The sequence below is a fragment of the Cryptomeria japonica genome, chromosome 9 (genome assembly GCF_030272615.1).
Source record: "Cryptomeria japonica chromosome 9, Sugi_1.0, whole genome shotgun sequence".
NCBI classification, from domain to species: domain Eukaryota; kingdom Viridiplantae; phylum Streptophyta; class Pinopsida; order Cupressales; family Cupressaceae; genus Cryptomeria; species Cryptomeria japonica.
Window position 1 is genome coordinate 159,279,693 of NC_081413.1, and position 14,837 is coordinate 159,294,529.

Consider the following 14,837-nt stretch of genomic DNA (forward strand, 5'->3'; position numbering starts at 1 on the left):
AATATTACTAAGTTTATATTTTCGCTAATAATAAGTATTATTGAATCAAATACTCATTCAGTAATATTTATTAAGAAGTTTTTAAATCTATATTAGTGAGTCAGAGTTTGTATTTGATTCAAATGCTTAAAGTTGAACTTAGAGCTTCATATTTATTATTTTTTTATTAAATACATTATATATATGAGTCTATGATAGTTAACAGAGTATTGTGTTGACTGTCATAGACTCATATATATATTTGAATAAAATAAAATACAGATTGTTAGATACAAACTTGCATTCCAATTTTTATGAAAAAACTGGCATAATTTCACATCAAATATAATAATTTTTTATTTTTCCATGTAGAATGTCGGGTGGAGGAAAGCAAGACATGTACCCATTGTGGAAGTAGTGTGATTGTGTTTTAGGGCCGAAGGGTTCAGGTGGAACAACCAAGGTCAAATGTAAGCTTTTGTCCAATGGCATGGTAAGGTACTGACATGAGGGTGAAGGCTCATTTCCTTCACATATCTGGAAAAGGTGTTGGTCCTTGTCCAAATGAGGTAGAACGATATGATTCTATTAGGGATCAAGAAAGGGCTAATGAGAACGTTGCTAATTTGAGCAATCATGCTTCAACAAAAGGGGCAACTACTGGAACTCAAAATCAAAATAGAGAGTCAAAGGCGAATGTGTCTTCTAGAGGTGTAGCAATAGAATTTACTCGCAAGAGACCACACGTTGGCAGCTCAAACACAATTGGAAGATTGTTTGATGTGCAAGGTTGAGAAGTGGTTGATGCAACAATTACATGATTCTTTTATGCAAGTGGAATACCCTTTAATGTTGCTCACTCACGTTTTTATGCAGAGATGGTCCAAGCTATCAATAACGCACTGACATGGTATAAACCACCTAGGTATGAAAAACTTTGCTCTACTCTAATAAAGGGATTTTGGGCTGCAATAAAAAAGATTTATGGCTGAGGTGAGGATGTTTCAATTTTGAGGACTCAATGGAATAAGTTTTGACGTGGGCATGGTGATTTTTTCTTTCGTGGAAGCTTTGTATGATATGAAAGCAAAGAAAGACCCCATAGAGTGGTGGTGGAACTATGGAGTTGAAATCCTTAAATTGCAATCATTTGCAATAAGATTGCTCTCACAAGTAGCCAACTAATGTTAATGTACTTTAACTTCAATTTTAATGTTAAACTTTATCATTGTTGTTGTTTTGAAAGTTCAATGTCATGATATTTTTGTACATTTGGGTATGTCCATTAAAAACATCAAAAATCATATACACATTAAAAATCAAATATATTAATTAAAAATTAAAAATATATATACATTATAAATTAAATATATATATGTATATATTTATATTTAATAATTTTGTATAAGTATACAAGTTTAAATTTTATGTTATTTTTAATATAATTTTATTACATGTTATTAATATATAGTTTAATAAACAATATATTAATAAAGTATTTAATATTTTTAAATTCTAAAACTATATTATAATATTAATTATTTAATCCTTCTTTTGGTGTTGATTCCTGTCCAGGCAAGGGTGGTCAAAGAAAATGATTGTTCTCTATAGGGGTGGTGTTTTAGAGTATCCATTGCTATTCACAAAATATAATGAGAGTTAAAATATTATATTTGGATTTATAGTTTTTGTCTGATTCTTATTCATAATGCAGATCGAGGTTATGTTTAGGATTTTTAATTTTTGGGAGTAAAGAATGTTTAGGGTTTTTATAGAGGTCAGAAACTCAACAAAATTAATGGATGAAAATTTTTGAACCTTGATGGATTCCATGTAGATTTTTGTTCTAAGGCATTTTGTACTTGAAACCGATATGATTTTCAAGCGATCAATAACCTAGATAAAATATGAAAGGTGCTTGTTGCCATCGTTTGGGCAATTTATTTCATTAAACTTGAATAGATAGGTTGCCTAGATTGAGTTACTTTGTAGGTACCTGATCTTGGATTGCATCATTTTTGGTATTAGAGTAGGTTGAAGAAGGTGTTGGACCATTGAGAATTTTGCCTTGGAGAAAACCCGAAGAATTTGTTGTAGGTGGGATAAGAAAGAAGAATGGTTCATGATGAAGTTGGGATAGAAAAAGCACTAAGAGAAATAGCATAGGGTTGGATGCCTTGGAATTGACACAAAGAAGAGGTGTTTTCGTGGATAATGTAAGTGAAGATGAAGAAGCAAAACTTGTTTATCAAGGAGAAGAATACATGAATGAACCTTTCGTAAGGGTTTTGTCTCTTATAAAAAATAAGTATGCCCATTTATCTAGTATCATTTATTTGGCAAGGTTCGGTAGACAAAGATAAGATTGCTCTAGTTGCACGGGACAAGATTTCTAGAGAAAAGGGTGACGGCGGGGCAAGATTGAGAAACCAGGCTATCCAAAACAAAGTCTTAGGGGTCAAACTGATTTGGAGAATGTGTAAAGTGTCCCATAGGAAATGGGCCCAAATTTTATGAAGGAAATACTTGGAGATTGATTCACCAGAAGGAATCCTTACTACCCTCAATCCCCCCAAAGTATCAAGAATATGGAACTTTATGCAAAGATGTAGGTCAGTTATCACGGATTATGTATTGTGGGACATTCATGATGGTAGGAGAGCTCTCTTCTAGGTGGACTCTTGGGTTGGCTATCCTAGCCTTGATAGCATCATAACAATTCCCAACATCGAAGACACTCTCACTTAGCTTTGGGGTAATCGGGTCAAAGGCTATGTAGTTTTTGACTCCTTAGACGCTTTGCAAGGATGGCATTGGAAGGACTTCACAACCTTTGGTTTTGATGCTCAAGAGGTTGAGCAATTTAAAAATGCTCTTGTGGATAGAACTCTAGCTTTCAGACAGGGAATAAATAAACTTGTATGTTGTGGATCTGTTGTGACGTATTCACACATCACCCCATTGCAAATGGGGACCTCTACTTTTTTTTTGCTTTCTGGGGTTCGCTTTCTAGGTGTTTAGGGTTTGTCCGTTAGCCTTTGCATTTTGAGTGTCGCTAGGGGATCAATAGGATGGTAGGCTTTGCTTGAGCGAGGTGAGTCTTTGGGGCCCCAGAATTAGGGTTTCTTTGAGAGTCTTCCTTAGGGCCTGGTTTTGCTCTTGTTGCTAATTGTGTCTTGCTTTGTGAGTGAGTATCATCCTTGAAGGTCTGAGTTAGGTCGAGTTGGTGAGTGATGAAGTCTAGAATGTCATCCTGATCTTCAAATGCCCTGAAATTTGGTTGAGTCTGGAATGCCCTGATCCTGAAATTTGGCTAAGTCTGGAATGTTTAGATCCTGAAATTTGACTAAGTCTGGAAAACTGAAGAATCCTCCAAAAACTAGATTTTGCAATATAACTCCTGGAGGTCCGAAACCACTCTCAAACATCTTGAAAGTATATATGGAATATAACTTAAAGTATAAGTGACATTTATATTCCATAAAATGATCTTGACGGAGAGTTCAAAATGTCAAATTTCGCTCCTGACCCTTCCAAAGGTTCCAGAGCGAAATTCACTATAATCCTCATTTGCTACCTTGAATGGGCTTAAAACTTGGTTCCTCAAGTGGAAAACAATCTATATTTGCCTCTAGGAGAAGATTGAAATTTGAAAAATGAGCAATTAAAGCCTAAATCAAGATTTTCGCTCCTGACCCTTCCAAAGGGTCCAGAGTGAAAATCAACCTAAGACTCATTTCTTGCCTTATTTGACCAAATCTTGATTTGCAAGGCATTTTGAAGGGAAGAGTAGACATGTTTGGACGTTGGGAATGTTTGAAAGCTTTGAAAAAATGAAGGATTCTAGCCAAGAAGGTGAATTTCGCTCCTGACCCTTCCAAAGGGTCCAGAGCGAAATTCCTTGCAAGCCTATTCTTTTGACCTTGTTTTGGCTTAAGACCTTATCCATTGGGTGAAGGATGATGTTTAGTTACCTCTTGAGGTGATTTTGAGTTGGAAAAAAGAAGAATCAAGCCCAAATCATGATTTTCGCTCCTGACCCTTCCAAAGGGTCCAAAGCGAAAATCCTCCTAGACCTCATTTCTTTCCCTATTTGACCAAATTGTGATGTCCAAAGCATGTTGAAAGGGGAAATGGACATGATCTTGCCTTTGAGGGTGTTTGGAAGTTGTGAAAATGAAGGATTTTAGCCAGAAAAGGAAATTTCGCTCCTGACCCTTCCAAAGGGTCCAGAGTGAAATTCCTTATAAGCCTACCTTTTGACCTTTCTTGGACATGAAACCTTGTTCCTAGGGCAATGAAGGATGAGATTCTACCTTGCAAAGAAGTTTCAAGTTGAAAGAATGATGATTTTGGGTCAAGAATGAGATTTTCGCTCTTGACCCTTCCAAAGGGTCCAGAGCGAATTTTCTCAAAACCTCTCTTTGCTATTAATTTTTTTGCTAGATCAAGTGTGGGCTAAGGTAAAATCAAGGAGAAGTTGCCCTTGAGAGTGACTTTAAGCTGCTAAAAACCATGAAAGATGAAGGAATTGAGCCTAAAAATGATTTTTGCTCCTGACCCTTCCAAAGGGTCCAGAGCGAAAATCCTAAAAACCATCTTTTCTTCCAAAATTTGAGCAAAGTGAAACCTGGACAAGGGTGAGAGAAGTCATTTAGATTGCCTTAGAGTGAATTTTGGTCGCCAAGAATGCAAATTTTGAAGCCAAATGAGAATTTCGCTCCTGACCCTTCCAAAGGGTCCAGAGCGAAATTCTTAAGATCACCCTTTTTCCTTGTAAATCAAGTCAAGATTTTGGTTTTTATGACCCGGAGAGGAGTGAGGCAAGGTGTTCTAAGTCTTGGAGGTGGTTTGAAGTTGAAAGGATCGTGAAATAGCCCTAAAACAAGATTTTTGCTCCTGACCCTTCCAAAGGGTCTAGAGCGAAAATCCTAAAATCTGCCTATTCCTTTCAATTTATGCTAAGCTATGCTTAGACCAAGGTAAAAGATGCCCTTGTAATTGCCCTTAAGTCGATGGTTGTCTCTAGAAGTGATGATTTTAGGCCAGAAGAGGAAATTCGCCCTTGACCCTTCCAAAGGGTCCAGGGCGAAAATCTTTCAATCACCTATTTCGCCTTGCAAAATCAAGATAAACTTGGGTTGGATGAGAGAAGAAAGGTGTTTCCTTGCCTTGTGAGGTGGATTGAAGTTGAAATGATGAAAAAATGAGCTACAAACAAGAAATTTGCTCCTGACCCTTCCAAAGGGTCCAGAGCGAAAAACACTAAAACCATCCTTTTTTCCAAATTTTGTGGTAAGTCAGGCCTGGACTAGGGTGAGAAAAGCTATTTGGAATGCCTTGGAAAGATGTTTGACCTTCAAAAATGTGAATTTTGAGCTAAAGTTGGAATTTCGCTCCTGACCCTTCCAAAGGGTCCAGGGGGAAATTCTTATAGGGTCTGTTCTTGGAGAAAATCTCGGGCAAGTTTCATGTTAATATCTTTTTGTTGATGATTTAAGTTGAAAATGCTATGTTGAAATGAATTTATCATGTGTCCTTGATCATCTTTTGGTTTGTTTTGGCAGATGAAAGAAGACCAGGCTAGGACAAGGACGACCTTCTCCAGCCCAGCATCAACAAGGACGACCTTCTCCAGCCCAGCCTCATCAAGGATGACCTCTTCCAGTCCAACATTTGAAGGAAAGACAAGGTGGCATCCCAGTCATCACTCCTCCAGTCGGGTTGGTCCACTTAAGCATGTCCAGATTCAATGTGCCTGACTCATCAAAGATGGCACTAACTTCGATGTACCTACCCCGACTATCCATTGGTCGAATATTCCAGAGAAGACATGTGTCCAAATAATGCAATTATTTCATTGGTCAGAATTAAGTTTGTTGTAACTAACCCTAATTAGGGTTTTCATTGTAAAATCTCGGCCATTGATCTCAAATTGATTTGAGCCATTGAATTGTATTGAGGGCGCTATATAAGCCCTGGCTCCTCATTTGTAAAGGCTAATAGTGAGTCAATAATAGCTAATAGTTAATAGTTAGTAATAGAGGCCAGAATAGTAGAATAGCAATTAGAGTAGATTAAGAAGAGAAGGCAAGACATTGTTGCCTTAATTGTAAAGACTTCTTTTCATTGAAGATATGGTGGAATATGTTGTTTCTTTGCAATGTGCATGGTCTCTTGTTGAATCTTCATTTTTGATGATAGATGATTAGATTGAGTGAAGAAAATTGTTGAATGCACCTGTGTGGAATCTGTCTAGTCCATACCACTAGCCTCTTACTAATGGTAAGTACGCCCTGCGTGGTCAATTGGCATAAAATGAGCTTAATCTTAAGTCGTTACACGTCTATTGTTCATGCATTATCTTGAATGGTGATCATTGTCAGATGGTGTACGATTTGAACGTATTGGAAGCATCCCTTAGAAGATCGCACTGAGTTGGTGTTGAATTGTTCAACCTGATGGTGAGACACAGCCCAGTAGGACTCCACCTAGTCATTCATCCATCTTCTCGCATTCTAGATAGTAGAGTACACTTCCTGAACCCTGCATCTTTCGTCATTTGTTTGTTTTCCAGTTAGTTAATAGGACCTGTGATTCTAGCAAATCAGACGTTTAGGTCGTCAAGTGTAAGTCCCCTTGTGATTCCAGCAAAATCACATCATACCACAGAGAGCTTATCCACACGTAGAGATCCTACATAACAGAACCTTGGAGTTACTCCGACTGATCCTTCAGCGAGATCTTCAGCAGTCGGGAACTTTGTTCAAGAGAGGATAAGATACTTCGGTATTTTATTCTGTGTTCGCTTGTGCATAAAAAACACATCAACAGGATCCAAATTAGGCGCTTACATTGTGAAGGATGGTTATGCAAAAATGACAAAGACTTTGGATAGACAAAGATCTGACTGGCCCCTTCCGTTTTGTTGGAATAAACATGAGTTACCCAAAACAACACTCTTCATGTGGGCTGCCTTGCAAAAGAAAATCCTTACTACAAAAGGATTTAGGAAGATGAGATTCCAGGTCCCTCTAGATGCACTCTATGCAAGCAATAGGATGAAACAATTGATCATCTCTTGTTGAGTTACTCTTTCTCACACAAGTGTTGGATATGGCTTTGTGCTAAGTTGGGATGGATTGGAGCCCTACCCAATGGTATTTTATGGTTGTTTCACAACTTTCCAAACATTAAGAAAATAGCAACTTTTAACTGTTTATGGAATATTAGTCCCTCGATCCTCTTTTGGGAGATTCGGAAGGAAAGAAATCGGAGGGTGTTTCAAGATAAAGAAATGTCCATCTTGTCTTTCCTAAACAAGGTTGAGGCAGCCATAATGGAAATTGTCAATAGCAGTTTGGGTTAGTTTGCTCCTAAGAATTTTTTTTTCACTAATTGGGATGCAAAAATGAGATTGAATTGGGTTGGCCTGTGGGTTTCGACATGGATTGGTGAGAGGAATGGAAAGGATGTGTTAGCTAGATAGGGTGTTGTTCGGAAGGCACCTCAACATGGATGCTTAAAGCTTAACTTCGATGGTTCTTCTAGAGGGAATCCAGGTGTCTTTGGCACGGGATGCATTGTTAGAGTTTGGGGGACATGGTCAAAGCAACTTCCAAGCCCCTACCTCAAGGTACTAATAACGAGGTGGAATTAAGGCTCTAATACACGGCTTGGATCTATGCAAGGATTTGAAAATCAAAAAGTTGGAAATTGAAGGCGACTTTGCTATTGTGATAACTGCACTCAGATCGGGATTGACTCCAAATTGGAAATTGAATGCTCTTTTGGAAAAGGCAGTACAAATGATTGCCCACTTCAATAACACCACAACAAATCATGTATATAGAGAAGGCAATTGGGAGGTAGACAAACTTGCTAATGCTGCGGCGAACTGGATAGAAAATTTAGAAGTTGGAGTGGACACTTATATTAATGCTCACCTTGAATTCGGAAAGTACGAAACCAACAAGTGTCAACTCATCTTAAGCTCTCTTCAAGAAATTTTAGTTTATATCAATGGCTTTGTGGTACTTTGGCGAAGGAAATTGCACCGTGGAGTGATGTGTGGCAATCGAAGGCATGACAAGGACAGTTATTCGTATTTCCTATCCCGAGAAATAAATGTAAGCTTGGTTGGCTGCGCATGCGAGATTGTCTATATCTCAAGGAAATGGGATTTTTCCCTCATTCTTCATCCTTTACTCATTCATGTTGGTTCCTTTATTGTATGTCTGGTTCAATGGACTCCCCAATTAGGCTTCATAGTGGTAGGCATCAAATGGCTTGTTTTGGCCAGATTTTGGACTTGCGATTGAAGACCATCACCAGGGGCCATTACATTCCTTGCGTTGAACAATTGGAAATTGAGGCAATTAAAATGGTTTTGGGAAGGACTTCATGGCCGACGAGGATTGATACAAGGTGAATTCTGAGATTTCCTCAAGGTTTTTGCCTCTCTTTTGGACTTGGGGGGAGGAAAGTTGACATTCTCCTTTTGCTATGGGAGGTCTTCATTTTTGACATTTTGGTTGATGATGTTGATATTGTGGTCTAGGCTGAATTGGGCGTGGGGATTCCTTGGGCAAAGGATATCCCAAAACATCTCATTCTTGGTGCAGTGGTTCCTCAATAGTCATTTATACTCAACTTGGGTGCCTTCACTCTCTTGAGTGTCATAACCATTGGGTGATCGTTGGGCATGATTTCTTGAGGAAAATAAATGCACTTGAGGCAGTGGATAACTTGGATTGGCTTTTTTAGTTTATAGACATTGTGTGATGGAGATTTTGATGCTACATGAGGGGTCGCCTCAGTCTGTGGCTTTTTGGTGTTTTGTTGATAAGTCCTGGACTCTTTTTGGAAGTGGTTTTGGCTTGGTTCCTTTGGCCTGTTGTCAGGCTTCATCTCTTCGTGGAAAGAGGTTCATTTTTTCTTTTTTGACGTCGATACAATATGGCTTGTGTTTTGACAATGTTTGGCCAGAGCAACAATTGGAATTCATCAATATGAAGGGCGCTTTGGATGAATAGGGTCTGTGTTTGCTCAATTTTTGGCTCTAGGTTGTTGGACAAGGAACAACCAAAGTTTGGTAGTGTTGAGACATGGACCAGCTAGGACTCGAACCTAGGACCTTCCATAACGCTGTTGGAGTGCTCTACCACTGAGCTACTGGCCCCTCTTGGACCAGTCCATTGTCGGTCCGGGTGTGGCTTATTTCCAACACCAACACCCCCCCTTAAGCCACACCTCTCGTGTGTTTGGGGCTCCTAGCCTGGACCTAGCTCTGATACCATGTTGAGACATGGACTAGCTAGGACTTGAACCTAGGACCTTCCATAATGCTGTTGGAGTGCTCTACCACTGAGCTACTGGCCCCTCTTGGACCAGTCCATCGTCGGTCTGACTATGGCTTATTTCCAACACCAACAGGTAGTGCGTCTACAGTGCTGGACTATAGTTCTTTTTGTTTTTCTTCTGTCAGTCTCCTTTGTTTTGAATTAGAGCAAAGATGTCTAATAGGTGTTTATGTTGATATATCACTGGGTCTAGGTTTTGACAAGGCTCAAAGTTAGAATTTGGTAATTGCAACCTTTGTTGCTTTTGTTAATCTGGGCAAAAAATTGTAATTCAATGTAAAATGTATAAACGTCCATTTATATTTTTCAATATATAATAGAAATATAAAAAAACTTTGTAGTATTTTTTTATTATATTTATTTATTTTGATAAACAAAAAAAATTTGAAAGAAAATTTCTTGATAAAATTTCTCTAAAATTTATCATTTAATTCATATAAAATTTCTATTAAAATTTATGGAAAACATTAAACATACAAAATTTTAACAAAATTTCTCTAAAATTTTGTTGTCAACATACAAAGTTTTAATTAAATTTCAAGGAAAAAACATTGATGAAAACTTGGCTCTAAATGCACCCTCAAGTTGGCTGTGAATGCACCCACGCAGTTGTCAATGGCTTTGGCTAGCTTCTGTTAACTTGCAACCTCGCGCTTGTCAATCCAATGGCTTCTGTTAACTTGCAACCTTGCGCTTGTCAATCCAACTCAGCTTCGGTGCTTTCAACTTGCAACCCCATGCAATTTATAACAAACAATATTGTTGAACATAACAATAGACATTGTACGCTGACTTCAATTTTCGTCCCTCTGTCTCATGATCTCTCATATGTGACCCTTCAATTTTAGAAAATATGCAACCCTTGTATTAAACTTAAAGAAAAAAAAAACAATTCCATGATTATAAGTAGTTTTATTGATATGCCCTTTATGCAGAGAAGTTTGAGTAATAGTTATTAACCATATGTATGGGTGTACATCTGAATATCCAAACTAAGGCATGGCATGGTGTTTCTCTTCAAACTTTTGATTTATTAAAGTTCTCTCAAGTTTCCTAAAGATGACGTCTGTTGGAGAACAGTAAGAACTAAGGCATTGGAATTTTAATTCATTCATATTAGTTGTACTAGCATATGCTAATGTTAGATTGTGTTTGTCTGGAATAACAACAGTCGTCTCAACTCCAGCTTGATATGGCTATCAAAGGAAATTGCATCTTAGAAATAGGACTGAAATATTCAATGAGAATATATTCTCAGTAGAGAGACATTTGATGCTTTCTTTACGTTTTTATGACTTAATGTGTCTCAACTTGAGCTTTTGTCATGCACCATCTGAAAAAATGATAATCTAGATGGAAATCCTTTCACCAGGACACACATTTAGAATTGACATTTTGGGAAATCAAAATTTTCGATGATGCTTTCTTCATGCAGTGTCAAGATCTGGATGAAAGAAATATTTCTTGTTCGGAAATATTGGTTGCATCTTGTGAATATATATGCTGAAGTATAAAGTAATTGAATTGAAACAAAAGCTGAAAGTAGTAAAGCTAGAAATAGCAAGTATCTAAGTATAAATTCCACATTGTGTAGAGCCAGCTGTAAAAGGGCAATACTGGTGGATTAAATCCACAAACTGCAAAGACAGGACAGCTATTAGCTCTTGTTACCTGTACAGAGATTACAAATGTCAGTGTCAAGTGCCAACCAAAGTTTTAAAACTCGGACTTGCCACGGACTCGGCAAACCAAAAAATTGGACTTGGACTCGGACTCGTGAAAGACTCGCGAAAAACTCGGCAAAAAAAAACCCGTAGTTTTACAAAAAAACATAAAGAAATTAGTGCATATAGAGAACATAAGAGCCATAATTGAAACATTACTCATGTCATATAATCTCCAAACACTCAATATTTGAAATTTCATCATTCATACTCATAGAATCATACTCATTACTCATAGTTTCAAACTCGAAAATGTATAATAGCAGCATAAGTTTATAAATGTTTACAAAATTACATATAATGATATGTCCAACTCCAAATGTGAAAAACAACAATAAACAAACTAAAGAGAAGACTACATTTTCCTCTATGCATTTCTCCTAATATAGCTCAATTTTTCAGGCCTTGAGCTAGAAGTAGTAGCAGTGGGTGTTATGGTATCTAAATGGTGAGGTGATTCTTCTTCTAAATGAAAGTCCTCATCTTCGTCCCCATCTTCATCCTCCTCCATTTCCATTACCTAGATCTCTTTTGCTGATTTAGTCTTCTTTGCTCTCCTCCTTCAAACCCTACAAACCTGTTTACACCAAGAAAGAAAGGCAAATGAATGAAAAAATGCAAAAAAAATCACTTTTTAACGTTGCTGGGCGTCATAACTGGGTCGCGCGAGTCCCTGCAAAAGACTCGCGAGGCTGTGTAATTGACTTGTGCGAGTCCATGAGAAAGACTCGGCGAGTCGACTCGTGGAGCCACTGGACTTGTGAGTCCGTGGCGAGTCCACGAGTCTTCAAACTATGGTGCCAACCATGTAATGTTGTTTGGAGAATGAGCTGGGGAGAAGAGAGCCCACCTACACAAATCATTGGTGGATGTCAGGAGCTCCTTGCTGAAACTATCAGGTCTGTTGAAGTAGAGAGAAATCTGGATATGTCCATCTCTATGCAAGGTAACTGTTTATTATGAGAGTCCAATCAAGAGAAAAATAAATGTCATCCCGGTGTCTTTAGATGAGCTGCTTTACAATATAGAAAGAGTTGCATTACAAGATAAAACGAATTGCTTTACAGGATTGTCATGATGATTTATCAGTAGTTGCAAATATTCAATGCTACTCAATATTAGGTGGTTTTGTTTCTACTTTGAAAAGATTATGCATGCCATTTCGGTTAATGCTCTGCAATTCTCCTAATGCCTCCTTTGTTGTCAGGAGAGACTAAACCAAGTTCTAATGGAGAAAAAGAAAGAATCCAGGTCAGGCATTGAGATAATGAACTTGCTACAGGTATTGCATTTCTTGTAGGATTTGTTTCCTATGTCAGAAATTACATGGTTCAGAAATTTATATTTGTGATTTCTAATATATATGCTGAGCCTGAAAACAATAGCAGGAAACTTTCAACCTTTTTTTCTTTCTTTTTCACCTCCAACCTTGATTTCTTTCATTTTTAACTTTTCTTGTGCAATCAGAAAGAGGGACGCCAACGTGGGACATGGAATGGAAAGAAGGCTGATGGGGATTTCTACAAAATGATTGTGAGTCAGGATTTTGATTATTATTACAATGGTGCAGCTGTTCAAATTTGAAATTAGAATCAGTTCCATTAAATTTCAGAATATTCTCATTTGCATTTGTTAAATGGCAGGTAGATGCTTATGAGACAAAGAAACAAGATTTGATGGCTGAAAATGCTGATCTGCGGGCTTTGTTACGTTCAATGCAGGTGATGTTTTTATATGGTTGTGCATAAATTTCGTTAAAGTCGTTGAGATATACATAAGAAATGATAACATTTGCATGTATAGCACTGATAAAAAACTTTAAAGTACATGTTATCTATATAGTAAAAAGTTAATGATTGGTTTTCCATAAAAGAAAATATATGGCTTGAGACAGTTTATAGCTATATTCCACCCTTTTATTTCTTGTGTCTATATGGGAAGCGAATTTGCAATTCAATAAAAATTTGCTGGTCCTTGGTAGTGACAAAAATAGGGCACCCTAGTGTGTATAAATCACAATTTATGCAATGCGAGATATTAATCTCAGAGTATGTTTGGATTAGTTGTATTTCCTTCCAGAGTTTGAGTTCAATGAATAGGTGTTAGTGAATGTAGAGTGCAAGAAATTACAAATATTCACTCATTCACATAGGCAGTATATATGCATCTTGTGAAAGGAACAATCATCAAACAAGATGAGGAAAATCACATGAGGCGAATAAAGTATTCAATGATATTTTATTATTAGAGTCATGGTTTTAGATGGTATAACTCAGACATGAATTTTTTTACTTGCCCCACTTCCTTAGATTGATGATTGTTTATAGGTTTGCAATCTCAAGAAAACTAAGTCCTCCACTTTGAATGTCCTTTCAGTTCTTCTTTGATCAGCATACATCTTTTGCTGATAGTTTCTTAGATATCCCTCAAGCCACTTATTGACAATCTCAATCTATGCATCGGTTTGTGGGTGGTAACTTGTACTTGGGGTGAGTTCAGTCCCTGCTAGTCTGAAGCGCTCTTGCCAAAACAAACTAAGGAATCTGCTATCCTTGTTGCTGACAATATTTCTGAGTAAACGATGCAGTTTGAAAATTTATTTGAAGAATACATCTGCCACTTGAGGGGCTCTATAATCGGTGGATATTGCAAGTAAATGCGCATATTTAGTTAGACTGTCCACCACAATGTATATACAATCCTTATCTTGTACCTTTGGGAGTCCTGTAATGAAATCCATTGAAATACTTTTTCATTTTTGATTAGGTATAGGTAGGGGTTGAAGTAATCCTTTGGGAAATGTATGTTCTTCCTTAATCCTTTGACAAACCATGTTTCTAATGTGTTTTAGGACATCTCCCTTGAGACTTTTCGATGAGAATATCTCTCTTATTTGTTTGTAAGTTTTGTAGCACCCTTGTTGCCCTACTAAAGGGGTATCATGGTGGGCTTTCATATTTTTTCCCTTCATCTTTGATCTTGGGGTGATATATGTTCTATTTTTGTAGAGGATGAATTCATCTAATACTTGTTACCTTTCATCTCGTAGTTTTAATTCTAATATATCATTTGATAATGTGTCTTTGACATATTATGTAATTATGGAATTTTTCCTTTCAGTGGAGATATTTGTCATGGAGCATAGATGGGGTCTTCATGATAGGGCATCGAATACAACATTATTTTTCCCTTTAATGTACTTAATGTCAAATTCATAGGCTTGTAATTTGCTCACCCATTTTTGTTGTCTGTCATTTAAATCATTTTGGTTTAAGAAAAATCTTAGGCTATTATGATCAATTTTTACAGTGAACATCCCACAAACTAGGTATTGTCAAAATTTTTCAAGGGTATGCATGATTGTTTAGTTCCTTATCATATATGGAACAATTCTTTTCAGTTTCTTTTAGTTTTCTACTTTCAAAAGCTATTGGATGTTTGTTTTGCATTAATATTGCTTTAACTTCTTCTCTGGTGGCATCACTTTCTAACTCAAATTGTAGTGAGAAGTCAGAAATGGCCAAATTGGCAGGAGCTCATTAGCTCTTTTAGTTTTTCAAAGGCTTCTTGGGCCTCTGTACTCCATGGGAGTGCACCTTGTTTGGTTAAGTCTGTTAGTGGGATAGTTAACCTTGAGAAGCCTCTAACGAATCTTCTGTAGTAGCTGCAAAGTCCCAAAAAATCATTTTAGACGTGTTTAAGTCCTTGGTCTTGACCAATCCCTTATGGCTTTAATCTTTTCTTTATCAACGTTGACTCCTTCGTTACTAAT

General features: G+C 37.2%; 1 protein-coding gene across 2 annotated transcripts in view; it reads left to right on the forward strand.

Moving 5' to 3' along the window:
* Positions 1 to 14,837, forward strand: part of LOC131059036 (uncharacterized) — a 120,883-nt gene that overhangs the window by 48,376 nt on the left and 57,670 nt on the right. For both annotated transcript variants that reach the window (XR_009109814.2, XM_057992495.2), the window contains exons 8-10: positions 12,273 to 12,347; positions 12,533 to 12,598; positions 12,709 to 12,786. Coding sequence is in view for 1 of the 2 variants with exons in the window: in XM_057992495.2 (XP_057848478.1) it covers positions 12,273 to 12,347; positions 12,533 to 12,598; positions 12,709 to 12,786 (219 nt within the window). In the remaining variant the exon portion in view is untranslated. The remainder of the gene's footprint in view (positions 1 to 12,272; positions 12,348 to 12,532; positions 12,599 to 12,708; positions 12,787 to 14,837) is intronic.